The 27,930-nt window shown below is 50.0% G+C and overlaps 2 protein-coding genes across 9 annotated transcripts in view; one reads left to right on the top strand and one right to left on the bottom strand.

Moving 5' to 3' along the window:
• Positions 1-49: 49 nt before the first annotated feature.
• Positions 50-14,594, bottom strand: MRPL37 (mitochondrial ribosomal protein L37). Its single transcript, XM_015072278.3, has 7 exons — positions 14,171-14,594; positions 11,293-11,476; positions 11,082-11,197; positions 7,952-8,137; positions 5,258-5,415; positions 2,060-2,263; positions 50-272 (listed from the first exon to the last, which is right to left on the bottom strand). The coding sequence occupies exons 1-7, from the start codon at positions 14,514-14,516 to the stop codon at positions 195-197; spliced, it is 1,272 nt and encodes a 423-aa protein (XP_014927764.2). The 5' UTR covers positions 14,517-14,594; the 3' UTR covers positions 50-194.
• A 50-nt stretch (positions 14,595-14,644) lies between these two features.
• Positions 14,645-27,930, top strand: part of LOC106975074 (NADH-cytochrome b5 reductase-like) — a 33,859-nt gene continuing 20,573 nt past the window's right edge. For 4 of the 8 annotated variants that reach the window (XR_008294887.1, XR_008294888.1, XR_008294886.1 and 1 more), the window contains exons 1-5: positions 14,646-14,780; positions 17,687-17,981; positions 18,895-19,043; positions 21,690-21,777; positions 25,229-25,333. Coding sequence is in view for 5 of the 8 variants with exons in the window: in XM_053214088.1 (XP_053070063.1) it covers positions 17,787-17,981; positions 18,895-19,043; positions 21,690-21,777; positions 25,229-25,333 (537 nt within the window). In the remaining 3 variants the exon portion in view is untranslated. Of the gene's footprint in view, positions 14,851-17,686; positions 17,982-18,894; positions 19,044-21,689; positions 21,778-25,228; positions 25,334-27,930 lie in introns of all 8 variants that reach the window. The other 4 variants (XM_053214085.1, XM_015072356.3, XM_053214089.1 and 1 more) reach the window with 3 other exon arrangements.

Genomic DNA, 27,930 nt, shown 5'->3' with positions numbered 1-27,930 from the left:
CCTACACGCAGCCACAGGCGACCCTTCTGACAGCACCCCACACCGGGCACAGGCTCCAGTGCCTCTCAAGGGCTCTTTATTGGCATCCAGACCAGGGGACGAGGGAGCACTCAGGCTCCGGGCAGTCACTGCCCTGGATGCAGGATCTTCCACGGGAGGGGCAAGGGGGCTTCAGACTCAGAGCGGTCCTTGGCTCACACGGCACCATGCAAATACAGAGCTAAAAACTTCCTGAATGTCTCTGGCTGGAAACCAGTCGGCCCAACAGGTTCCTGAAAAAAACACAGCCCATTAGGATCCTGCTACTAGGTTTAATGAAAACAAAGGTCGGTTTTATGTAAACCCTCAGACCTGGATAATCCCAGTCTCTTCCTCTCGTGGACCAAGAAGCGGCACCAGGGAGCTGGTACAAAGAGAGGACGGAGGGGCTGGGTTGGTGGACGTGATGCGCTCATAGTGCTTTCAGCCAGTTCGTCAGTGGGCGCCGCCCTCACGCCTCATCCCTCTCACCTCAACCACGGTGAACAAATGGTCTGCTGACCCTTTCCGTTCCGGGGGACGATAATCCCTCACTAATCCACACACACAGATCAGGCCCCTTCTCCTGTACTGGGCCTATGCCCAGTGTTAGAAACGCAACGGAGGCTTGAATCTGGCTCTGCCCTCAAGGAGCTTGCATCTGGGTGTTCGAACAGGGACAATAAACGGTGACAGGCCTCACAGCAGTAGGGAAATGATGCACAGGAAGCAGGGGAGATGACTCACTGACTCCCATACATGGAAGAGACCAGGTATGAATGAGTATTAAAGGGCAAGGAGAGTGGGCCAGAAAGGCAGAACAAAAGGCAGGCGGCGTCACAGAGAGTACATGTGCCAGTGCAGAGGAGGGAAGAGAAGGGTGAGGCTGGAGCCCAGGGTCTGTGCTAGGGGGCGGGACTGGGTTAGGAGCTGAACTAGACAGGCACCGAGGAGCCATCTGAGCAACCAGGATGTGTCTGGCACTAAGTCAGTGTTCTAGAAGGGAGGACCCAGAGATGAGAAGGAGAGCAGGGTTAAGGGCAGAGAGTGCAGGGGTAGTGGGTGTGGCTGCAGGTGACAGATAACGGTGTCTGGGGCCAAAGAGAAGGGCCCAGACGGGGGAGGGGTTTACAGGGCAGAAGCAGCACCGACAGGTACAAGAGACGGACGTAACTATGCGGCTGCCGCACCGATGCTATTCGAGGGGCCGATACCAGCTCTGCACAGCACGTCTGCTCAGGCCCATGCGGGACCCCCAGCCGCAGACCCAGCAGCACCCCTACTCTGCTCTCTCGCAGCCCCCGATGCGCTCTTGTCTCTTCAGAGTGCTTATCACTGCCTGACATTACAGCATGAATTTTAGACACCGCCGCCGCCCACTGCACAGGAAGCAGGCCTACACTCTGCCAGTGGAGCACTGAGGTGCGGTAGTGATGAGCCACCGGAAGAATCCCGTGTCCTTGGAATGAAATGAAGGAATGAATGCCTCGTCCACAGGCCCTGCCTCTGAAGAGCTTAGAGCTCAGTTTGATGGAGGAGAAAAACCTACAAACAGCTGACTGCAGAACAGCAGCAGGACTGTGCTATGATGGGGGAAACACGGGGGCTATGGGACCCACACGAGACACTTAAGTGAGGCTGGCAGTGGGGTGCTGGGTCCTTATGCTAAACCTGGAAGGACAAGGAGGGGATGGCCAGATGAAAGAAATGGGGGCGGAGGGAGAAGCCTCCTTTACAAAAGCAGCAGCTCCTACTAAGACCCCAGGCTAGCAGCTGGGCACGCAGGGTGCCGTGAGGAGCTGGGTGTGGAGGGGGGCAGGGGGAAGCGGGAGGGGAGAGCCAGGGAGGGCCCAGGGTGGAAGGTGCCATTTTAGGTGACAGGCAGGGCTAAAGTAGCCCTCCAGGTAGAGATCCTGGGCAGGAAGTTCCTAAAGCCAGGGTCCCACTCGCAAGCATCCCTTCAACTCTACCCCTGGCTCACTCTGGGGAAACTGAGTCACAGCCCCGATCCAATCACAAGACTGGAGATGGCTGGACTTACCACCACCACCTTCTTTTTGATCACTGGGCGACACCAAAAATGCTGATAGAGGAGCTGATCTGAGTCCACCCAGACCAGATTCTTGACGCCCTCGTTAGAGGCCAGGTCTGTGGTGTTCAGCTGTAACACCAGGAACTGGAAGACACGTCCATCGGTGCCCACGCTCTGCACAACTACCGGCTGCTCCAAAACTTTAGTGTCACTCTGAGAGGAAAAGGGGACAAGTAAATCAAACCAGAAACGCTGGGGTGTGAAGAACAGCACAGAACAGGTGGCTTCTAGTTCCGGCCTTTACAACAAACGTCTGCTCCCATTTAAGGGTTCTACCACGGGGCCATGAAAACAGAGTAAGTTGAGGGCACCATCCAGAATGAGGCCAGCCCTCCCTCCCCCAGCCTGGCTCTGCTGACGTTGCATTTCATGGTTAAGCACACGGAATAATCCCTGCCGCTGGGAGGTGATGACCGGGCAAGCGGCAAGAGTACAGGAAGGTGAGCTGGGAAGTTAACAAGAAATCCCTCAAACCCATGGTGTTATGTGATGGTAACGGCAGTGACATCAGTTCCATCGAACGTTAACCTGGAGGGTCAGTGAACATCTATAATAACCTCACTCAGTTCTCACTCTACTTAACAGATGAGGAAACTGAGACTCAGCAAGGCAAGTGACTTATCTGAAGTCACACAGACGTGTGGCGCCGAACGCAGACTGGCCCACGCTCCGGCATGCTCACTTTCCACTTCTGCCTTGCTCCTGAGGGCCTGGCACCCTGGAATGCTCTAAGCCTGCAGTTAGTTGCCTTACTTGGGCTTCGTGCTCCCGACGCAACTCCAGAACGTGTCAGATTCCTGGAGTGTCCACAGCACTGTGTCTGCACCAGGTTTTCCCCAGTCAACACATTTGCTAATGCTCCTCAATTAGTGCCCCTTGGTAATAATAAGAACAGCAGCAACCAGTTACTGAAAGCCTCTCGCGTGCCTGGCATTATATCAGTTTTACACAGAGTCACCTGTAATCTCATGATTCTAGCAGTCTATTCCCACTTCACAGATGAGGGTCAGAGAGGTGGTATAATCTGTTCCAGGTTACCCACGAGACGTTAGCCAGGATCAGACCCCAAGCTACGAAATCACTTAAAACCCCATTGTGACTGACACCTAGCGCCCCACTGTATCTGACACTAGTACCTCTCTGCACCCCTGGTAGCGTCCCAGCATGGATGACAAATTCTATGTTCACACCACTGAGACTTTGCGCAGAGTCCAGTTTGGTGACGACTACCCACGGGACAGAGATCCAACGGGCAAGTCCCATGAAGCAGAGCATCCTGGATTCAAAAATGCTGCCTACGTTCACCCCTCTGGGCTGAATGCGACATTAGGAATAGCTAATGTCAGACCTCAGTGTGGGCCACACCGGGACTGCTGGCCTTAGAAATACCTGTTCTTAGCTGCACGAGAAATAAATAAAAAGAAAAGTACCTCTAAGTGTTAGCTGAGAATTCTGTATTGACTCTTATCTCCCTCTACAGATCAATAAAACTGCAGGTAGTACATAAATTTCTCAGCAATTTTACCCTTTACATGGAGGCTCTTCCCATAATTGCTCAACTTCACATCCCCAGGAATAATTTGTACCTGGAGGGGGTGGGGAGGTCCCCTCTCCTACCCAACTGGGTGGCAATTAGCATCAGCCTTGCTACCCGGGCTCTGCTGGCAACAGCTGGCATAGACGCTATGACGAGCTTGCAGACCTGGTACCTGGCATGTGACTGTCTGCTTCCTTCCCCGGCCCCAGAGTCGAGAGGCAGCATGTCCTTTGAAGCTGGAGGGATCAGGGCTCCAATGCCAGCTTCCTCACTCGACAGCTGTGGGATCTTGGGCAAGTCACCTAACCGTCCAGAGCCTTCATGAGTATGCAGTCAGAGAATGGGAATAAAGACAACAACCCTCAAGGATTGGAAAGTCACATGAAGATGTGACAGTGGCTAATCTCTTAGCTGTGTGACACTGGCAAAGTTACCTAGCCTCCCTGAGCTTCAGTTTCTTCATCTGTAACATGAAGCTGACGGCATCTGCCCAGGGGGTTGCTACAGGGATCTGACAATGCAGTGGTTTTCAACCTTGAGCTTAAACCAGCATCACCCAGAGGGCTTCTCACAGCACTGGTTACTTGGGTTCCATCCCCAGTTTCTGATGCAGTTTTGCATTTCCACCAAGTTCCCAGATGATGCTCATGCAGCTAATCCACGACCACACTTTGAGAAACACTGACACAAAGAATCCTAACTAAACATCTGGCACGTGGCAAATGTTCAATCTAGGCAAGGTCCATTCCACTCCCTATCTCATTTGGCTAACCACACCTCCACAAACCCACCTAGTTCCTAGACCAAGAAGGATGGGAAACAGAACACTGTGAGTTTCATTCCTCCGGGGGGGCCTCAGACCTGGGAGCTGGCAGCAACTCTCAGCACTCCTCCTAATACACACCCATCCCACCCCCTCCCCGACTCCCCAGGATCTAGTGTGCTGGGCCTGCTCAGGGAATCCCCTACTGCCATTCCCTACTCCCTCCCGGGAGGCCTTTGCTCCCAGCCAGGCTCTCACCAATGTGGGGGCTAGCTCTGTGGGACAACTACTCAGCCTGCACGCTACACCATCCAGGTCTGAGACACTCTCTCAGAATCAAGGGGCTATCACCAAATGGCATCTGGGTCCCCAGAACCCGCCCTCACTTGGCAGGCAGGTCTGCACCACCTCTACTGCTCTCCTTCCTCCTGCCCAAAGGAGCCTTGTGCTCCAGGTCTGGTATCAGAGAACCGAGGCGGCGTCCCAGAGCACAAGTAACTGAAGCTGTAGGCGCTGGGTGCACCTAGTTCCGGTCCTCTCTCCCCCACTCGCTGTGTGTAATGCTGGACAAGCTGTATTTGGTGGCATCACTTGGGAAACGGGGATGACGAAGAAACCTTGTGGGCTATTTTGATCAACAAATGAGGTATCTTATGTAAAAACACAGGCACACCGTAGGCCCCCGACAGATGTCAGTTTACCCCTGTGGGGTGAGTGGAAGTGCCTCTCCCTGAAACTCCTCAGTCAAGCAAGGAATCCCCCCTGTGCCTCCCTTCTTTCCGTGAGCAGCGTAAGCAGGAGGCCAACAACACGTCAAGTACCTTGGAGGTCTTCTCCACATACATACCCCATAGAGGCGCCGGGCCTGAGCCAGGGCATTGCCAAAGGCAAACAGGATCATCTTGGCCCGCAGGTGATCTGGTTGAAGGCGGTGTGGTCGTAAACTGGCTGTCTCCAGGAAATATAAGGTGTGGGGATAGGGGTAAGGATAGCCCTCCTGGAATCCTGCAAGGTACATAATCATGTGGAGGGGTGGAAAGGATGATCAGCCTGTCCCAAAGCCTGAGGAATGTCACCCGACCTTAGCTCCATGCCAGGCACTACAGACTCAGTAAAGGCAGATGTTATCCCTACAGCTCAGGGGATGACAAACTACAGCCTGCCAGCCACATCTGGCCCCTCCCATTTGTGAAAATAAAGTTTATACTGGGACGTAGCCATGTCCACTCATTTACACAGTGTCTACGGAGTAGCTGTCACAGAGACCATCTGTGGCCTGCTAAACCTGAACTATTTACTATCTCTTTACTGAAAATGTTGCCAACCTGTGCCAGGTGATTCCTGCATGCTAGCTCTAGCGACACCCCTTTCTCGCTCATTCAAGCACATAGGTGACAATGATGTCGGTAGAAGGAAACCTGAAATCTACGCTAATTATATATATATTTTTTTTCAACGTTTATTTATTTTTGGGACAGAGAGAGACAGAGCATGAACGGGGGAGGGGCAGAGAGAGAGGGAGACACAGAATCGGAAACAGGCTCCAGGCTCCGAGCCATCAGCCCAGAGCCTGACGCGGGGCTCGAACTCACGGACCGCGAGATCGTGACCTGGCTGAAGTCGGACGCTTAACCGACTGCGCCACCCAGGCGCCCCGCTAATTATATTTTTAAAAGCAAATCGTTTACGAAATTCCACACTTTATTATTAGCAATAAATAACTCACTTCACACCTCACAAGTGAGCTGCAAACACTGGCACTGAGAATCAAGGCTTAGCCCTTGTTATCCCAGCCATACAACCCTGCCAGGCCATCATTCTCATCCCCTGCACTGCTAGGAGTAAACCCTGGGTAGGCTGGCAGCTTCCGGAACAAGTAATCTGGCTCAGTGAAACCAGGTGTGAAAAGGAGGAAGAAAGAGGCCGGGAAGACACTGGCTATGAAAATCCCAGAGGTGGGTGCCTGGGTGGCTCAGTAGGTTAAGCATCTTACTTTGGCTCATAGGTCATGATCTCAGGGTTCATAAGTTCGAGTCCTGCATCAGGTGAGCACAAGTCCTGCTTCGGGTGAGCCCTACTTCTCTCTCTCACCTCCCCCTCTTGCTCTCTGCCCCTCCTGGGATTCTCTCTCTGCCCCTTGCTCCCTTGTGCCCTCTCTGAAAAGAAAAGAAAATAAAAGAAAAGACAAGAAAAAAGAAAGAAAGAAAGAAAGAAAGAAAGAAAGAAAGAAAGAAAGAAAGAAAGAAAGAAAGAAAGAAAAAAGAAAATCCCAGAGGCAAGCGCTGCTTCAGACAGACAAGACTTCCCGTGGGCACTTTGGTGGGCCCTCCCGTGCGCCCAGCCTGAGACATGCACCAGGAACAGCAGCCAAGTGCAGCCTGCCACTACTTTTGAGAGGCTCAGTCTAGAGGGGAAGCAGACGGAAAAAGTGACCATCTCCACACGGAGGACATGTGAAGATATGGGGTGAGCCAGGGGCGGGGGGAGGACAGATGAAAGGCCTCTGACGATGCTGGAAGACCTCACAGCATTTCTGGGAAGAAGAGATTCCGAAGATGAACTGTGACAGATGAACTACTGAGGTGAAGGCAAAAAGAAGTGGACGGTCACAAATCTCAGGGAGAGGACGTGCCGGAGCCTCTGGTGAGAAGGGCTCCGCGTGTTACACGTAGCTGGAATAACGGAGGGTCTGCGGGGTACGGGGGAGACACAAGTAAGGTTGGTGGCTAGAGAGAGGGGCCGAGGCCGGGCCTGGAGGCCCTCATATGATAAGCTGAGGAGTTCCAACTTTACCCAACAGGCAATGGGGAGGTGGGCATGGAGGGAAGGACGGAATCTGCTTCAGAAGGGTGCCTCTGGAACCGGGAACCAGAGGGACTGACAGAAAACAGCCTAGGTCAGACCGGCCAGCTGGGAGGCTGTGGCAACAGGCTGGCCGAGAGTGGGTGGGGCTGCTGGAGGTTGTCACTGTGGAGATGACAGGAGGCTGGGAGGAAGACACTACACCTCACAGGGACGGACTGGATGGCACGAACAGCGAGTCTGCCCAGCCTGACACCCTCATTTCTGTCTTGGCTGCCTAGGGAGATGGTGGTGCCTTATTCGATGGAGCTTAGATGAACAGCCCTATTTGAGGCCTGTGGGGCTTCCTCAGTCCTAGCAGAATGTTGGCCAGAGTTTACAGGGTGCATAGAGAGAAGGGTGTCTCTCAAGGAACGTGTGAATAAAGGAAACACCTGGTGCCTGGCCAAGAGGCCCCCCAAAGATACCCATTCCAACTCTGATGCAACAGTTACCTCTCAGAGGTCAAAAGCAAAGTCAGCCTTTGAACTGAACCCCTTAACCTCCCTAAGTCTCGTTTCCTTGCCTATAAAATGGGGACAACAGTACCTGGCACAAAGGCTGCTACATGGCTCTTAGGAGAAAACGCGCATGAGGCACCCAGCGCAGACTTAGTAAGCATTCAATATATCCCTTCCCTTCAGAAAAAGCACGACCCTCATCTCCATGCTTCCTGGAAATGCAAGGCTTTGACATTTACCTGTGTTGTCTTTCACATCATAAACACTGCATTCCTGAAGATCAATAGTGGGTGATATGGGATAGAAAGTCTCAAGAACATGATTCTTAGTAGCTTCAACCTCCTCCTTGGAGGCGATGGCGGGAAGCGGATCCTTGGTATTCAGTCGGGCTCCGCTAGAACCACGGACCTGAAGGAGAAAAGACTCTAAAAGGGGAGAAAGACAATTAGTCTACCCTGGTCTAAAGCCTTACCTCAGCTCAGCCAAGTCTAGAGCCTTCACCCTGCCATGCTCAAGTCTTACCACTGTCCTAGCTGATCAGCCTAATTGCAGAAAACAAAACTTTGGTTAAATGTTAACCCGGGGATTCTTGAGAAGGGGATCGATCGATGCACTCTTCTTCCTGTGTTCCCTGGCCAACGAGCCCTGAGGCCCGGCAGGCTCTCTAGGTTAGGGCTGCCCCACACAGATGTTCCCAAGCACCTGCTCTACACTGGAGACCCAGAAATGAATGACAGTTACCCTCTGCTCTCGAGAAGCTCACCAGGTAAGGTGCATACAAAAGTATGAGCCATATTCAGAGACAGTAGATGTGGGGAAAGCCGGCCTCCTCTCAGAGGTCTGAGAATCCTTCTGAAAGTGGTGTGCCTTCAAACTAGCTTCCGACGGATGGATAAGAGCAGAACTTCTCAACTGTGGCACTATTCTCATTTTGGACCAGATAATTCTTCGGTGAGGGAAACTGTCCTGTGCAGCATCCCTCACCCTTACCCCCTAGATGCCAGTAGACCTCCCCGCTCTTCAAGTCATGACAATCAAAAATGTCTCCAGACCTTGCCACATCTCCCTTAGAGGGCAAAACTGCCCTTGGTTAGTTAACAGTTGGCCCAGGCAAAGAAAGGGAAGGAAAAACATTTTGGTTAAGGAAGAATAACCTGTGCAAAGGCACAGAAGTGTGCTCCTCCACAGCAGAGTTTAAGGAGACAAATCCAGGTGACTAGAGCGTGCTGTGGCAGGGAGGGAGGGAGGGAGGGAGAGGGACTGAGACCAGAGGCTGAGGAGAAAGGCTTTATTAAACTCTGGAAAAGGGCCAAGTTGTCTTCAACAGCTGACAGTGAAAAAACTGTGCCAGTCAGAAAGCCTCACCTAGGTCGGATCAGCGTATTTGCTACATGGAGACACAAGTTTATGAGGAAACAAACTCGCATCGGACTAATCAGCAAACCTGCCACCGTGAACATGTGCGGATGCCCTTCACGGAGGTCCCCACGGGAAGCTGCGTTGCCACCAGGCAAAATGTGCCTGAATGCCTCCCTGAGAATGGCCTCCTGAAGATTCTCCATGGAGGCAAATCCTCCTCTGCTTTGGGTTTTTAGAAACAGTCAAATCATAATGTGATGGTAACAGATCAAGGGTAATGATCTTCTATGTCTAAAAGCTGGTTTGGCCAAGAGCGCTGTCATATAATTAGCGTGTGGTCTCCCTCACTGGGTATGTAAAACAGGGATACTACATCTGTGGATGGATAAACTCTGATCTGCTTGTTAAAGTACATCATACCCACACCTCAAGAAGAGTTTCCTAAAGTATTTCCTGTTTCCTCACATATAATCTGCAAGGAAGATAAATGTGCCCGGACCTCTCCTAACCTTGGGTTTTAGATTCTCCCCACAGACCACTCTAGTGTGGTTTCCAATTCAATTCCCTCCACATCCCTCCTCCAGTGACAGCTCCAAATGGGGCAGTTTAATTAGAGGTAATACTTGATGATGGGCCAACAAGTACTCCTCTATTAATGAGGATCACTAATTTCCTTAGTGGTGCCATTACCTCTGCAAAGCTGACTCCGTGCCAGAAAGTCCATACTCAAAGGGGCAAGCTGGAGAAACCTGACCAAGTAGATGTCCTGAAAATCCCAAAATCATTCCAGAGCTGGTTTCCCTGCTCCAGAATTCCACCAATCACAACACTGGTGTGCTTTGAACATCCCTGAAACCCCTCAGCGTGGTAATCATTTGCCCATCCCTTCAGTCAGCACCTATCATGTGCCATGAACTGTTAAGACACAGCAGACAAAAATGAATAAGGCAAGGTCCCTGCCATCAGAAGTTCAGTCTAGTGGGGCAGATATTAGATATTAGAGAATTCCAATACAGTGTAATACATGCTCTAATAAAAATAGGCATGATTGGCATAAGAAGCACAGAAGAGAACTAGCTAATCTCTGCATTCACATAGGAAGGGGGCTGGGGCCTTGCAGACAAGTAGAATTTAACCAAAGGAGGAAAGCAGAAAAGAACATTCCACACAGAATGTACAGCACAGTGCAAAAGCTGTCAAAGTTTCATGCCAAAAAGCTCCAGGTGGCTGAAGTGTAAATTTGGCCCGGGGACAGGGGCGCCTGGGTGGCTCAGTCGGTTAAGCGGCTGACTTCGGCTCAGGTCACGATCTCGCGGTCCGTGAGTTCGAGCCCCACGTCGGGCTCTGTGCTGACAGCTCAGAGCCTGAGGCCTGTTTCAGATTCTGTGTCTCCCTCTCTCTGACCCTCCCCTGTTCATGCTCTGTCTCTCTGTCTCAAAAATAAATAAAAAACGTTAAAAAAAAAAATTTTTTTTTTTAAATTTGGCCCGGGGATGGGGCTGAAGGTGGGGGTAGCAGAGAAGGAGGTAAGACTAGAAAGACTAGGTGGTGGCCACATCACAGCGGCTCTGGATCCTATGATAAATGGTTTAAGCTCCTGGGAGACACTTAAGGATCTGAAACAGGGGAGGGAAGTGCACCTTAGAAAGATCACTCTGGCAGCTACGTGGAAAATGGATTTGGAAAAGGAAGAAAGCATGAATGGGGTAAGAAGGCCCTTGCAATCCAGTATGAGCTTTGTGAAGGCAGAGATAGACTGTGCTTCATCACTTCTTATCTTCAACATTTAGGCACTCATGGGCACTCAAAAGATAGATATGGTTGAATTAAGTCTTGGGAAGAAGTGACTAAAACCAAAAAGACTGGCCTGTGGCTAACGATAGGAGGAGGTGTCTGAGCCTACAAATTGGTCTGTGAAGGATGGAAATGAGCACAGGTATGGAGGCGGTGGTGGTGAGCTGGTAGTCAGGCTAAAAGTAGAAAGATAAAATACAGACCAAGATGACTAACCTCGATTCCAGGTGGTGGATAACGTGTAGTTTTTGGCACAGATCCGCCTGGCCAGAGAGGGATGCTTGAGAATCTGGGATTTACACAGCTGTATCAGACTGTCCACAATGACTGGGCTTGGAGGAAAGAAGAAACATTTGGAGATGTAAAGCAACAGGTTGACTCCCAAGATCCATTGACTGGAAATCTTATTGACTTGGGGGAAACTCACCAGTAGGTCTCTCTCTTGGGGGTGTCTTCAGTGGAGTGCCAAAGACGGGCGTGAAAGATCACATTCAGAATGCGTTCATCTTGGTTCTCTATGTGGTTCTTTGGATCGTCAACAAGGCTAAGCACTTTCTTGGGAAGGCCTTCTATTAATTTGGCCTTGGTTAGCCACAGGGCCTGCTTTACACCTTTGGGGTAATCAGTTACAAAAACCAAAAAAACAAAAAAGGTGATTCAATAAGAATTGCTTAAGTCTGCCAATAGCATCTTAGGGAAACGTCTGTCTTGAGAGAGACAGGATTTGTACTGTGACATCTGAGGAGTCAGAACTAAAATAAGAGTGAACGCCAGGACCACCAAATTTCAACTCAACTTCAGGAATGACTGCCTATCTAAGGATGGTCAACAGTTGACTGAGGCAGTCGATGCCTGCACAGGAGGAATTCAAACAGCAGCTAAGATGGCTGGGGTCGTAAGGCTAAATCTTGCAGGAAAGTGTCTGTCTGTTGCCTGTAAGATTCAGACTCTAGACTCTGGGACTAGATCGACGGATGCCAACATTTCAAATCCTAGATCCCTTCTATTAACCCACACCAAAATCCCTGATTGGAAAAGCCCTGACAGTGGGCTGGTGACTGCTTTGGGTAGCAAGCTACTCATCCCAGATGGGAAAACACCACTGTTTCAGAGATAGATCTTCATTTAAAAGCTATGTCTGGGATTAAATGGAGCCTAGGGTACTTTGGGGGAGACACCTTCAGGCAATTTCCTTTGTGCTAATAAATGAAATGTTATAAGGGCAATGGGACTTTTCACTTTTAGCCTTGCAGGCCTTGAGAAATACAAACATTTAAAAATGTAACTTCTGGATTTTGTGGTGCACCAGAAAAAGCCCTGAGTGGGAGTCAGGTAACCTGAATTTTAGTTCTGACACTGCCACTGTTTCTTAAACTTGAAAAAATTAAAAAAAAAGATTTTTTTTTTAATTAAAAAAATTGAGATTTGGGGGCACCTGGGTGGCTCAGTTGATTGAACATCCAACTCTTGTCAGGTCATGATCTTAAGGTCATGATATCAAGTCCCAGGATGGGCTCGCTGCACTCTCCAGTGGGCATGGAGGCTGCTTAAGATTCTCTCTCCTCTCTGCCTCTGTCCCTTCCCCACTCGCTCTCTCAAAAAAAAAAATAAAAAATAAAATTGAGATTTTTCATGGTTCACTAGAATACGAATAATATGTAATAATTACAGATGCCATTTACTGAGCATCACCGTTTACCTGTGCCAGGTACTTTATCTACAAGTTGGATGTGATTTGATGGAATGGAGGACATCCATCTGGAATCCATTATAGGATGGATTTTATGAAACTCAGAGACTAAGGAATTTACTTCAAGTTACACACCCTGAAAGTGATGGTGGGGAGGACAACGTGAGTCTGTCTACCCTAAAGCCTGGTAATGTTCCCGGGGTCACTCAAGGGTACCAAGTCTTGTGAGGTCCATCATAACACCTTGGTAGGGCAGTGGAAGTGTTTAGATGCTGTAAAGTCAGTTTTCAGGAATGGGTCTGATGGGCTTAAGAGACTGGCTGGTTGACTTAAGTTTTTGTCAAATCAAGGATTTATTCTCTGGCTTAGTCCGAAAATCCTGCCAGGTCTTTGTTTCTTAACTACTCCTTGGAAAATACTGCTCCCACTGAACCTGACCATTTTGTGTTTTTAGAACCAGAATCTGCACAGTAATTTGGGGACTAAGGAAGAACAGGCAAGAATACAGAAAGGGGGGACACCTGGGTGGCTCAGTCAGTTAAGCATCCAACTCTTGATATCAGCTCAGGTCGTGATCTCCCAGTTCGTGAATTCAAGCCCTGAGTCTGGCTCTGCGTGGACAGTGAGAAGACTGGTTGGGATATTCTCTCTCTCTCTCTCTCTCTCTCTCTCTCTCTCTCGATCTCTCTGCTGCCCACCCCCCTGCCCACTGCTTCTCCACCTCCCCCCACCACGCGCTGGCACTCTGTCTCAAAATAAACTTAAAATATATATATATATATACACACACACACACACACATATGTGTATATGTGTGTGTGTGTGTGTGTGTATGGAAAGTGACTCAATAAAAGAAGCCCTCCCACCCCCCACGGACCCTGTAAAATAATTTCTAGTACTGCTCTAGACACACACACTGGTTTCATTCAGCTCAGTCATTCTGACCTGCTCTTAGTGAGAATGAGGTGGGGAGGTGCGGGAAATAGGCTAGATGGCTTTTAGGTCCAAATTCCTTCCTTGAGAACACCTCAGCTCTGACCTTTGACAAAGGACACTGATCTAGGAAACCAGATACCTGGCCCTGGCTTCACTATTAACCCACAGGGCATCTCTGGGCAAATCACATCCCTCTCTGTTACATTCACCAAGCCTGGGAAATGAGGCCATAGGCCAGGCGATTAAGCACGCTTTCAGCTACGACTTTCCACTATAAACTCCCTCCACCTATTTCTTCAGTGTAGTTATGTGTCCAGGGTGTTAAGAGCTGCAAGGGTCAGTGTGGTCCAACTAGTCAAAACCACTCAGTTCACAGAAAAGAGAGGCTCTGGAAGGTTCAGCCACTTGCCCCAAATGACTGAGATTTAGATAGAGGCACGGCTAGGGCAGAAACCAGGTCTTTTCACCTCGCTACTCAACCTAATATTCGCTCACACAAGCACAGCACTTCACATCCCACTTAACCCTGAAACCCTCAGAAGACGTAATCACTACCGGCCCCATTTCGCAAAAGAAACCGAGCCCCACAAAGTTTCAAGGTCTTGACTAAGGCCACAGAGGGTCGGGGTCGGTGCTGGGCGGAGGAACAAGGTCCCTCCTGCTGGTCCTAGGGTCTCACCCTCGAGGAGGCGGCAACGGTGGTGGAAGACGTAGCAGGCCCGATCCTTGTACAGCGGCTGCTCGTGAATCGGGGTTGGGCGGCGGAACTTTGGGTGCGTCCAACCAGGGTCCCAGGGTGGGAAGACCGGCCGCGCCAGCCCGGGCATGAAGTGCATCTTCCCAGCGTAGGTGATGGGCTCCAGTCCAGGGATCTCGTACACCCTGTCCAGGGGAGGAGGCTCGGGCTTCCGCGTGGAGCGCACGCCCCACTCGTACGCCCCGCGTGTCGGGGTCCCGCAGCCCCCAAGACCGAGCGGCCCAGGGCGAGCCAGTGCACGCCTCGCGGGCCCCGACGCCAACGCCATCCCGACTTAGTTTCCTCAAGACCTCCACCTGGACGCCGCCATATTCCCGCGCGCAAAGCCTGCTGGAAGCGAAAGGGGCGGGATGCCAAGGCTCGTTTTATGATTGGCATACACTTCAACCAATAATGTTCAAGATGTCCCTGCCTTGCCCCACCCCTCAGACCACTTTTATTTTCTCATAGGTAAGACCCGCTAGGCACTTCCCGCCTCCCGGGAGAGGGCGGAACCTGGAGTAACCTCTCGAGGAGAGGCGCGGGTGTGTAGGTGAGTGGTTTTGGTAGAGGCTGGCATAGGACTAGGGGTACAACACCAGTATTTCAAACCTGAATTTAAGGTAACCTTGACCGCTTACGGGCAGCTGACGCTTGGCAGGGCACTTTCCTCTGAGCCCCAATGTCCCTTACTGTAAAAATAGGGATCGAAATGCTTAAGGGCGCCCGCACAGCTCCCGCCCCTAGTGGGTGCGCTGGAAGTTTCCTTGCCTCACCACCCACTTCTCACTGCTGCTGCGCCTTCACCGGCGCCACTCGCTGAGCCTGAGAGTGGCCCTGTCCACTACACCAGCGCCGCATCCGACTGCACGTCCCTTCCCCGGCGTCAAGAGGGAGTTAGTTTCCTCCCGTTTCCTTGGGGTTTCCCGGTCTGCCTCCTAGAAGCTAGCCCAGAGCTATGGAGATGTTCTTTGCTCCTTGCACCGACACCAGTTTATCAAATGCTTGCGGTGTTGGTCAAGCACTGTGGTGAGCGTTGGGTTTGCGTTGGTGAATAAAACAGCTATGGAATGAAGAGTTTATGGGCAGAAAGCAAGTAAAGTAAATAAGCGATTGCAACACGCATGTCTATTTCCTATTTCTTTTCCCCAGTTATTTTTCTTTTTAGCATTTAACACTAAATACCGTGTTTTCCATTTGGGTCTTGTCTGATGACCTTCTCTTCCACTAGAATGTAAACTCCATGAGTGCAGCGGGTTTTGTTTCCTCACTGCTCTATCCCGTGCACCTAGAACAGCAGTAAATATGTGGTAAATGAATCAATACATAGTGGAAACAAAGAGGGTATGTGACAGGCATGAGAAAGGGGAGGTTCAGGATGGGCCTCTGAGAGGAGGTGACCTTTAAGGAAGACCCAAAGGTCATCTCGCCAGAGGCAACAACAGGTGTCAAGGCCTGGCTTAAAGTTAATGCTTCTTAGAGTGGAAAGGTAGAGGCTAGGAGCAGGGAGGAACCAGATCTTTAAAGTTCACGGTGGACTTGGCCAACTTCTCTGCCGATTTCCAAAACATCAAAGAAGGTAGGGTAATTAAGACGCAGAGAAGGTAAGTTTAAGGCAAATACTGATAGGAATAACCCTCGTGCTGTATTGCAGTTTACAGTTAACAGAGCTTTTACTTATCTCACTTATCTTGCAAAAACTTCAGGAGTTAAAAAAAAAAGCATAAAGAGGGCTCCAGACTTCATTCACTCACAATACATACCTGGTCCATAGCACAAAATAAAAATGAGTTGAATTGATGTAACACCATGCTAGACTGCAAGCTTTATCTCTTTATGTAGAGAGCCCATGTCCTATTTATATCTGTTGTATCTCAGCACCTAGCACTGTGCCTGGCTCCCAGACCTTATTTATAAACTGAATGAGCACTCACCATTTACTGGAGCTTGCATATGCCAGGCTTGTGCTTGGTGGCAGAATACAGAAAGAATAAGACACCATCCTTGCCCTCAAGGGGGTTGCAGCCTGCTCAACCCTCCTGAAATCATAGAGCTCACGAACAGTAGAACCAAATTTTCTGAAACCAAAATTTCAGAGAAATTAGGAGAAAGATGTATTGCGTACAGAGGGACTGCTCTTCTAAAACCAAGCGGTAAGAGAATGTGGACAAGTTCTGATCAGAAGAAGCATGGGGCACCAGGCAAGAAGATTGGATTCGAGCCAGTAGGCAATGGGGAGCCGTTAAAGCTCGCTTAAGTGGGAGACTGGTGTGATAAGAGCTAGTGGCAGGTGTGAGGATGGGTGGTGTAGGGAGAGGCTGGAAGCATATCCTCTGGGACCATGGGAAGCCCCTGTGTAAATGGACATGGGAAGCAGGAAAAGTAGAAAAGGTTTTAAAGGTTAGGAATTGTGGGAGGTGATTGGTAACCAAGAAACAGGACATCCCTGTCTTTTAGGAGCTATGTGACCTTGGTAAGTTATTAAACAAAACCCGCCCCCCACCTCGCCTCCAGTTTTTCCGCCTATAAAATGACATCTCTAGTACTAGCCTCATTATAAAGATGAAATGAAACGCAGCAATTTGGTGGGTGACTTGCCTGAGTGAAGACAGAAACTGAGTGAAGACAGAAAAGGATATGTTGGTATAATTCCATTTACGTAAAGGTAAAAACCGGGCAAAGCTGAACTGCAGTGGTTAAGTTTGCACACAAAAGTGGCAAAACTACTTTTGAAAAGCAAGGGAATGATTATGCCAAAAGTCAGGATGATGGTTACCTTGTGGGGGATGGGAGGTCACCAGGAAGGGACACATGATTGGCTTCTGGGTTGCTAGCAAGGCTCTTTGTACTTGAACATGTTGTAGTTACATAGGTGTTCTTTTCTAAACATTTTAATTTCCTTTTTAATAATTTCTATAATTACTAAATTATACATAAGTACTGTGTTTTAGCATTTGAATATCATTTACTTATTTATTTTAATGTTTATTTTTGAGAGAGAGAGAGAGAGAGAGAGAGGGAGACAGAGTGCGAGTGGGGAGGGGCAAAGAGAGAGAGGGAGACACAGAATTCGAAGCAGGCTCCAGGCTCGGAGCTGTCACCACAGAGCCTGATGCGGGGCTTCAACCCACAAACCATGAAATCATGACCTGAGCTAAAGTCGGAAGCTTAACCGACTGAGCCACCCAGACACCCTATCACTTAAAATATTTTTTAAATTCAATGAGGTTTTCTGTGTAAAGTGCTTAATCCAGCACTGAAAGCACAGGAAGAGTCAGGAAACCTTGGTTGCCAGTTCTGATTGTTGTGTCCCGTCTGCCTCCCCTGCCAGGCAGCAGATCTCAGGGTTGATTCATCCCTGTCCCGATGCTCACACAGAGTTTGGCACTTGCAGGCCTCAGGGAGAATAGGAAGAATAGAGATGACCAGAGTATAACCCATATGTTTTCCCTCTCTCAGGCTGACGGAGGAGCAGGGCCTGGGCCTCTGGCCTCACAAAGTCAAACCTGCTCTGGGAAGAGCACCCAGTTGTCCCTCCCAGGCCACCCAAGCCCCACGGATGATGGACGAGACGGGGGAGGAGGAGGAGGAGGAAGCCTGGCTGCAGCTTCGGCCCGTGGAGCCCTTGCCCTCCCAGTGCTGTGGCAGTGGCTGCTCACCTTGTGTGTTTGATCTCTATCACCGAGAGCTGGCGAGGTGGGAGGCAGCGCGAGCCAGCAAAGACAGCAGCCTGCTGAGTGGAGAGGAGTCACAGGTGAGGGAGGGCTGCTCCTCAGATAAGAGGGCCAGAGTGGCAGCGTCTGCCTGGCCTCTGCCCTGCACGGTGGACCTGTGTGGAGATGCTTTCCCTGACTCTGCACAGCAGAGAGAAAAGAGTGTGCTCACTGGAAGCAGACAGATCCAAGTTCAAAGCCTGACCCTGAGCTGGGGCATGGGGTAGTCCCAGGAGTAAATGGGGCTTGGGCATTTTACAGGCGAGAGATCTGTGAATCATGACATTCATAGAAAGCTTCTGAGAGGAGGTACAGGTAGATGGAGTGTTAAAGGCAGGGGACTGAAACGTAAGACGTGAATTTGAATTCCTGCTCAGGGTGTGACCTTGGACAAGTAAGCCACTACCATTCGGGCCTCAGTTTCCCCACATGGATAATAACGATATTGGATTGAATCATCTTAAGATCCCATCAGTTTCTAAATTCTGCAAACCTGAATTTTAGCAGGTTTGAAGGATGAGTAGGTATTTCATACATTGGAGATGAGTGTTCTGGATAAAGGGCACAGCTTGAGCAAATGAAGACTCCCAGATAGGAAGCAGCAGGGTATTCTTGGGAGAATAGAGAAAGGTTTGCCATTTGATGCAGGGGAGAGAAAATGAGGCTTGACGTTCATCCACAGGGCCCTGGAGTGCCCAGCTGAGGAGGCTGCGCTTTATATCCTGGGGCTGAAGGAGCCATGGAAGGCTTCAGAGCAGGGTGAGCTCAGTGTGAAATGTTCGGGCCTTCTTAGATCAGAGCATGAAAGGGCAGTGAGGTGGGACTACTCTCTATTGTACAGAAAACTTACCGGCAGAAATAGCCTGTCCTTGCGGAGAGTGAGGAGGGTGCTTGTGGATGCTTGTGTGTCTGTTGAGTCCCAGGTCCTAGCTGTTGGATATTTTCCTGTTGCAGAGCTGCCCTTCCAAGCTGAACCCAGAGACCTTCCTGGCCTTCCGCATCAGTGCTGTGGACAGACTCACCAAGGACACTTACCGTATTCGGTTTGCACTACCCAGGAACAGCCAGCTCGGCCTGCGGCCTGGACAGCACCTCATCCTACGGTACACTCAGATGGTGGGAGGGCCAAAGCTTTGAGGCCCTGCTTTGCCATTTGCTAGCTGTGTGTCCTAGAGCAACTTGCTTAACCTCCCTCCTGCCTCCATTTATCCCTTTTAAAATAAACATAGTGGTACCTGACTCAAAGGGTTCTGGGATTGTGTTTTCATATTAACTAGTAGCAACAACAGCAACAGTGAACACCTTCATAGTATTTACTCTCCAAGGTGCAATTCTGTGTGCTCATACCTAGGGAACTCATTTAATCTTCACAAAACCCTGTGCAGTAGGTACCATTGTCATTCTCAGGAGGAAACTGAAGTCAGAGAGGTTCAGTAACTTGCCCAAGGTCACACAGTTAGGAAGTGTTGGGGCCAGGATTTTGAAGGCGAGCAGTCTGGCTCTAGAGCCTGTGGTATTAACCTAACATTAGTGCCAGTTGATAGAAAGGACACTTGTCCTTGAGAATAAGGGACTTGCCCAGGATCACACAGCTGGGATTCAAATCCAGACAGCCTGGCTCCCCAGGCTCCTCTACCACTCCTCTGAAGTTCCTTCCTCCTCCCAGCCTACTTCTGCCCTCTCCCCTCATCTTGATCCCCACCCCATGCTCCACCTGACCTGACCTGCCCAGGGACAAGGCCCTTTTGGGACCTCCAGGTGGAGGCATTTGCTAGACAGTTGACTATATGGGTCTGAGGCTCAGCAGAGAGATCTGAGTTATGGATGTGGGTGTGGGAATCATCGGCCTGCACCTGGATGACATTTGGGAGTGTGTGTGACATGGAAAGACAGAAGGACAGAGGACCAAACCCTGGCAATTCCAGCACCCGTGGTAGTGGCAGGAGGGGAAGGAGCCAGCAAAGCAGACGGAAGGTATAGCCAGGAGACAAGGAGAGCATGTCTTACTGCTGGTCACACTCCAGCCACTTGCCTCATGCTGACCCCTGGTGTTTGTGTCCAGTGCATCTGGCCTGTGCCCTGGCTGCCTGTGGTTAAAGCTCACTGTCCCAGTGGTTCTGGGGCAAGTCGCAGCCCCATGCAGCCCTCCATCCATAAATAGGGATGCCCAGAACTCCTGCCCCTAGCTCGGCCCCTCTCCTCCACTCTCCCTGCCGCTCCAGTGACATTCCTAACACGTGTAGCTGACCTTGTCGCTCCCATTCAGATACCTGCTGGGTTCCAGGGAAGCTCCCTGAAGCTCCAGCTTCTTTCCCCACCAAGTTCTCCCCACTCCTCCATCACACTTGTGCCTTGCCCCAGCCTCATGGTCCACTCACCACTTCCTGACTTGCTCTGCATTTCCTACCTCTGAGCTTTTGCCCAGGCTATTCCTTCTGCCTGGAATTACTTCCTTCCTATTCCCACTTTCACCTCTCAGTGGCCTGTTCCTCTTTCATACCCAGGAGGGTATCAAAAGCTCCAGGAGGCCTCCTGAGTTCCCCGGATGAGAGTGGTCCCTTCATCTGTAGCATGTCAGTGTGTACCTCTGTGGTAGCAGATGTCACAGTGCTCTCTGTGTCCATGCCACGCCGTATGTTCTGTTTATTATTTCCTTGTTTGTTCCCTAAGCACTTATTGAATATTTCTATCTATCTTCCTGCTTTTGATGCAGTTCAATGGGGCCTTTTTAATCCATGCATATCTCTGAGAAGAGAGTTTTGCATGCAGTAGGACTCAAAAGAGGAGTGCTTGGGTGCTCCTGGGAAGCTCTGAGGTGTCATGTGAGGAACCCAGCTCTGGAGTCAGGCAGAGCTAAGGATGAATTCTAGCTGTGTGACCTCAGGCAAGTGACATCCTTAGCCTTGGTTTCCTCCTGTGGGTTATTATTTGTTAAATGAGATAATGCATACTATATGGCTGGTGCACAGTTGGCATTTAATGCAGTATGGCTGCTATTATTACTCATGATATCATCCCAGCACCCTTTTTGATAACATCATAGGTCGGGCCTTGGACTAGGGCGCCTTCGAGCATCCTTCTGATTCTGATGCTCCTGGTACATGGTAGTAAGCATTCCATAAGTGTTAGCCTTTATCTTTCTCATTCTATGGTCAAGAAGAGGTCAGGAAGGGGTGCCTGGGTGGCTCAGTCAGTTAAGCGTCCAACTCTTGATTTTGGCCCAGGTCATGATCTCCTGGGTTGTGAGTTCAAGCGCCATGTGAGGCTCTGCGCTGACAGTGTGGAGCCTGTTTGGCATTCTCTGTCTCCCTCTCTCTCTCTTTGCCCCTCCCCCACTCGCTTTCTCTCTCATAGGTAAATAAATAAACATTAAATTAATTTAATTGAATTAAAAAAGAAGAGGTCAGGAAAAAGCACAGTGATGTCCTCAAAGCAGTTCACATCATTAGTGGACTATTTGAAGACTTTCCCATCTGTAATCCTGGTAGAACCACACAACAGGGACACAAATGGTTGTCTCCACCTTACGGAAGGGACCACTAAGGGATCAGGGACCTGATCCTGGCTGGGTCTCACAGCCAGCATGTGGCAGCGGGGGAGCCTAGTGTTCCTTTTTTCTGCTCCACCTTCAGTGAGGACCACTGGGGATGACTGGGCCCTAGCTTTCACCAGCCGGACACAGAGTAGGTACCTACAACGGTTTGTTGAATGACAGCCTGACTGCCTGACCATATACTTCTCTTTCTCAGAGGGAAAGTGGATGACTTAGAAATTCAGAGAGCCTATACACCCATCAGCCCTGCCAACGCGGAAGGATACTTTGAAGTTTTAATCAAGGTGAGTTGACCCACACAGATGTTCTTAAGATGGTATGGACTGGATCTCCATTTGGCAGCTTGGTTGGGATGGGACAGATCCAACCCATGTGGGAAAAGCCAGTGTTCGCATGGGAGGAGGCTGGCTTGAGGAAAGGGCAGGGACAGTGAAGGAAGCCTTCTCCTATCTTCTTTTCTGGGGAAGAGGGGCTGCTGGACCACCAACAGAGACAGATTTTATGAAAAAGACATTCAGACTGAGAAAGGGAACACTGTTCCTTCTCACCTACTCACGGAGAATGAGCCCTGAACCCAGGGGAAGGGGGAACCAAGTCATTTGGTACTGACTGTGTGCTTGTAGCTGGGATCCAAAGATGAGTCAGATACTATGCCCACCTTTGACAAGGGACCAGGACACTATGATATGATAGATGGCATGACAGAAGGCCCCAATCCAATTCAGGGCAGCTGGGGCTGCAGGGAAGGGAGCTGGGCTTCCTAGCAGAAGCTGTGAGTTTGAGCTGTATGTTGAAGTTAAGGAGGGGAGGACTGAGGGGGATATGTGGAAAGGAAACTCAGTGCTGGGAACAACACATACAATGGCAAAGGAGGCACAGTTTGGGGAACTGTCAGTCACTTGTCCTGGAATTGCAGGAGGCAAGCAGGAGAAGGTGGGACATGGAGCACCTTGTGAACTGAACTAACCTGAGACCACCTCTCAGGGAGGTAGACAGGGGCTGGGGCATTTGAGTTGGGCCTTGAAGACCAAATACATATTGGCAGTGGTAGGGAGTGGCATTCCAGGCTGAAGGGACAGCTAACCGAAGGCAGGGAGGTGTGAAACAGAGCATGGTCTAGTGGGAACTGTACCCAGTCTGATTGGCAGGAGGAGGGGTGCTCGTGGGAGCAGCCAAGGTGGGTGGGGCACTTGGCAGAGATGAGCTGAACAAAATGGGCTGGGTACAAATCCCCCCTTCCCTGCAAGACCCAAGGCCTGGGTGCCAGATGTATATAAGAGGGCTTGAAGGTCCAATTATGTGGAAAAAATAATTAGGTTGAACTGTGTGAAATTGCTGATACTCTAACATATTTGACTTAACAGAAGTGGTAGTTTTATACAAGTCAACCTGATCATCTACATTGTCATTTCCCAAACAGAGTCCCAGGGAACACTGATATTTAAGAATTGCTTTCACATCCTTTATCTCCCTGGTAGGGCAGGAATTATTATTTCCCTTTCATTGATAAGCACACTGAGACCCCAGGGGGACCCAAGCCTCCACAGGTAGTAAGCAGTGTGGCTGGTGAGTGAGTCTCCTGACTTCAGGACCCCAGCACTGTCTTGGCTCCTGTCTTCCCTGACTTCAGTCAAAGCCCGAGTGTTTATTCCCTCACACATAAGCTTGGATGGGATCCCTTCTCCACGCAACTGTTTGTCTGGGAGATTCCACAAATCCTCTCCAAATGGCCTGCTTCCCCAAGCTGCTTGTCTGGGTGTGTTTCTGTTGAAAGGATAAGCCTGGAGACCGTTCTTCAGGGCAGCTGGATCTGTCCCAGCTGTAAGGCTGATTTTCTCCTTCGTTACCGGAAAGCCTCTCTTTAGAGAGATGCTTAATTATCCCTAAGCCGCTGGCTGGGAAGAGCTGAAAATGTCTTTGCAAATTGGGAAGGCAGGCAGGTTTTTTAGGTTTACCTCCCATGTGGATGGGAAGGAGGAACTCTCATTTCTCAGGCACCTTCTGGGCACCAGGCACTGCTTCTAGCTCTTTATATTCCTCGTCTCCTTTCAACCTCATAACCATCCTGCAGAGCAGATCTTATTATCCCACTTTGCGGATAAAGAAACGGATGCTCAGAGTGATGATGTCACTGTCCCAAGGCCCCTTGGGTAATAGGATCCCAAGTGGAAGAACAGAAGTTCGGTGTCAGTTCTGTTTAACAGGTATGTATAGAGCAGGCTTTGGGTGGGTGCTGGAGACACAGAAGAATCCTTCCTTTCTCCTTGAGTGCTGTCTGTGCGGTAGGGCTGTGAAAGCCCCAGCTGGGGCTGTGCCTCTGCCAAGACCGGGGCCAGAAAACAGGTGCGCTGGAGGCAGGTCTCCAGCAAGTTAGGTGGAGAACTGTAGCCTCCCTCCCAGGCCTCTTGCAGGAGAGCTGAAGACTTTGCTTGCTTTATGCATATGGTGCCCGAGGAAGTCAGGGATGCTCCCACGGGTAGTTGTGGGCTCTTCAAAGCGTGTCTGGTGACCAAGGTTCCATCTCCTTCCAGCTTGGTTATAATCTCACTCGAGACACCCTTTCAGTCCTGTCTACCAGAGCTTCCCCCTCCTCTTCACACTTGTGTCTTGGACTGTCCTTCCCTTGACCACACCACACCTGATACCCAGAATCCTCTCTGCCTTCCTGCTTCTATCCCCAGGGAATGCAGTCTTGCCTAGCCTGCAAGCTTCAGCTCAAATGCCTCCTCCTCCAGGAAGCCATTCCTGATCCTACTCCATTGGAAGTGACTGCACCTCCTCAGGGCTCTCTCAGCACTCTGTCCTTTTCATGGGGTTTTAGGTAGTCTCTATCTTGTGTATGTGTGAGACTTCAGTCCCTCCTAGTTTGTGAGCTCCTTAAGGGGTGGGCCTGAATCTGGATTGATTAATTCATTCATTGAGATATTTATTAAGTCTTTCCCATGGTTCAGACTCTGGCTGCCTTCATGGAACTTACGGTCTAGCTGTCTTCCCTGCAGCCCCAGCATGGTGCCAGACCCAGAGTGGGCATGCCCCCAGGAAATGTGGGCTGCCCACCCCCGTGAAGGAGTCCCCTCTACAACCTTCACTTTTCTCATCCAGCCAGGACACGGTAACAGGCAATGAAGAGGTTGCAAATGAGCGGCCTACAAACTGGCACATAATTATCTTTGGTTTGGGCCTGCACAGTGTTTAAAAAATTAGAATTGATTTCTGACATTTCAAAACAAGGTAATTTTACATAAAAGTTGTATCTCCTGCCCCTCTTGGAAAATCAGAAGATGTGACAAACTGTATCCTGGAGTCTGCAAAGTATCTTCCTCCTTTAGAAGGAGCATGCATTCACTCACCAGTTTACTACAGTCCCCACCTCCCTGTGTTGTCTCCCTGATACTGAGAGTGAGTGTCAGTCGCCATTAATCATCTCATACCTAGTTCTTTACTCAGTGATGCTACGTATACGGTCCCTGTAGTCGTGTGGGTTTGAGACCTCTGAAGGTAAGGCTGTCGGTCCTGTGGTTCTTATCCCAGCCTCACCGTTTCCCTTCTGGATAAGCTTCTGGGCCTCATCTGAAAATACGGAATGACTACCAACCCTGGGGTGACTAGGAGGATTAAATGAGATAACACACATATGGCACTTGGCCTGCTGGAAGGGCGCACATTAGTGGCTGATGTGGTTTATATTGGGCGTATGTGCCTGTCTCAGTGAGGTCTCCATGTGTTTGCTCCCAGTGCTACCAGACTGGGCTGATGTCCCGGTACGTCGAGTCCTGGAGCGCAGGAGACACCGCTTTCTGGCGAGGTCCATTTGGAGACTTCTTCTATAAACCAAACCAGGTTGGTGCCAGCACACTGAGTCTTCAGCAGACCCCTCCTGGCTTAGCCCCAGGACCACGGTTTTCCTGTTTCAGGCTGCAGAATTGCACTGTGCCATTCTTCCTGAGCCCAAATTCAACTCCAAGAGTATCTTTGGGGTTGGACATGGGAGGAGATGGAATAGGCACTAAGAAACAAAATTGCCTGCATATGCTCTAGAACTGTCCATGGCTGCCCATTGCTTGGAAAATCCACACTCACATACTTGGTACTCAGGACTCCTAACCGTCAGATCTTCAGGTATCTTTCCACTCTCACATTCCAGCTACAAAACTATGGAGACTACTCCTTTTACACCCCATGGTTCTCCACTTGGGAGCCCACTGCTTCCCAGCCTGAAGGCTCTTCCCCTCATCTTCCTGGCATATTTATATCCTTCCCTGATGTGCCCGGGACGAATTAATAATTTCTCATCAGTTGGTGCATATCTGGAAAGCAGCTGGGCAGTGTGTACCACATCTTAAGAATCTTCAAATCCTTAGACCCAGCAATTCCACTTCTGGAAGCCTGTCCTATGGAAAGAATCCAAACGTTGTCTGTTGTGCACATGTACACGGAAGCTTTATTATAGCACGAAACTGGAGGAAACGGAATATCCAACAACGGGGCAACTGTTAGGTACACTGGGTTACAGGGACTTGATAAACTATTATCCTGGATTTTTAAATTATGTTTATAAATGATGGTCTGTGCTTACGCTGTAAGATCTGGTGACAAACACTGTGTATAAAACCAAATGTACAACAGGTTGGGCAACTAAGTTTAAATGCACAGAAAAAATATAAAAAAATGCAATGAAATGTTAGTGGCTCTGGGTGGTAGAATTATGGGTGATTTTTGTTTTCTTCATTATACCTTCCAAGTTATCCACAGTGAGCATCTATTACATTTATGATCAGGAAACAAAGCAAAACAAAAACAAGTGAAAAGAATGAATCCTTTCTTTCTCTCCATTATTTTTGTTTAATATAAAAATAGCTTTTTATTGTGTATTAGAAATATGGTCCTTGTACATTACCAAAAACCAACCAACCAACCAACCAACCATTTAGCAAAGCAAAAAGAAGAAAGTAAAGAACCCCTGTAGGCCATCTACCCAGACACACCAGCCTTACTATCTTGGCAGATGACCTTCTAATTCCTTTTCCACACACAGGTGTGTACACAAGTGCACATGCACACACGTATTGGTGTATAATGATACTGTGAAACACCTGTGTGGCACTGTGTGCGTGTCAGGCTCCGATTTTAGCCCTTGCCGTGCTAAAATTTTACTTTATCCTCACAACAGCTCTTAGGTACTGCTACCCCTACTTTATGGATGCGTGGTGTATATGTGGTAATGCTGTTGTGTAGTGCACTTCTAGTACAAACCATGCTCAGCCTTGCATTTTAGCTGAGGGTGTCTCTGTGTCCCCCAAGGTCTTGAGAGCAGAGACCAGGATTGTCCCTGTTTCCTGCTGACCTCGAGGGGACCCCTGATGAACATTGTCTTTTTTTGTCTAAGTTTCTTTAGGAGCTCCTGGGTGGCTCAGTTGGTTAAGCATCTGACTTCAGCTCAGGTCATGATCTCATGGTTCATGGCTTTGAGCCCCGCGTCGGTCTCCATGCTGATAGTGCGGAGTCTGCTTGGGATTCTCTAGAGAGAGAGAAAGCATGTGTGCATGCAAATCGGGGAGGGGTAGAGAGAGAGGGAGAAAAAGAGAATCCCAGGCAGGCTCCGCACTGTCAGCACAGAGCCTGATGTGGTGCTCAAACCCACAAATTGTGAGATCATGACCTGAGCAGAAATCAACAACCGGACGCTTAACCAACTGAGCCACCCAGGTGCCCCGCAATGAACATTTTCTTGCCCACCATTTCTGGGTGGAGCCTCTCAGGCACCCCTGCAAAGCCCCTGCACTTCCTGTCCAGGGAGGTTGTAGAGCCAGGCAGTGAGGAAGACGAGTTGTCATCTCACACAAACATTTCGCTGCTGAAACTGGCTAAGGCTTGGTTCTGCTCCCCTGGGGGACGTGGGGCTGTTCTGGCCCTCCTCCTGGCCCTGCTGTGCTGCTCTGCAGGGGTCTTCATGGTAGACGGCGACCACAGCAGCCGTGACACTGGTATGTGAGCATCTGCCTGTGTGTTCCTTGCAGACGTTTGCAGGTCTCCACCCTGGGCCACAGGTGGGTCAGGCAAGGCCCTGTCTTCCAGAAGCTCACAGTGTGATGGGGGGGGCAGACACACACAAATGGTGACAATATGGTGTGACCAGTGTCATGAGGAAGGTGCACAGAGAGCTGTGGGGATGCAAAGAAAGGATCCCTCATACGCTACTGGCTTGGGGACAGCTTTCCAGAAGACACCCTGAGCAGTGATGGGAGAAAGAGGGGGAACATGGCAGGCCCAGGACCGGGGGGCTGAACAGGGTGGGGCAGCCGGCAGCAGGTCTCAGTGAGAGACAGGATGGAACTGTGTTGAGTGCCAGGGTCCACACCAGGCACCTGATGACATCTTGTCTAATCCTCACAACCATCCTGAGACACGTGCTACTGTGGGGAGGTGCTGTTATTTTA

The sequence above is a fragment of the Acinonyx jubatus genome, chromosome C1 (genome assembly GCF_027475565.1).
Source record: "Acinonyx jubatus isolate Ajub_Pintada_27869175 chromosome C1, VMU_Ajub_asm_v1.0, whole genome shotgun sequence".
Classification (NCBI taxonomy): Eukaryota; Metazoa; Chordata; class Mammalia; order Carnivora; family Felidae; genus Acinonyx; species Acinonyx jubatus.
The sequence above is the reverse complement of the archived record's forward strand: the minus strand, read 5'-3'. Positions and strand labels throughout refer to the sequence as shown.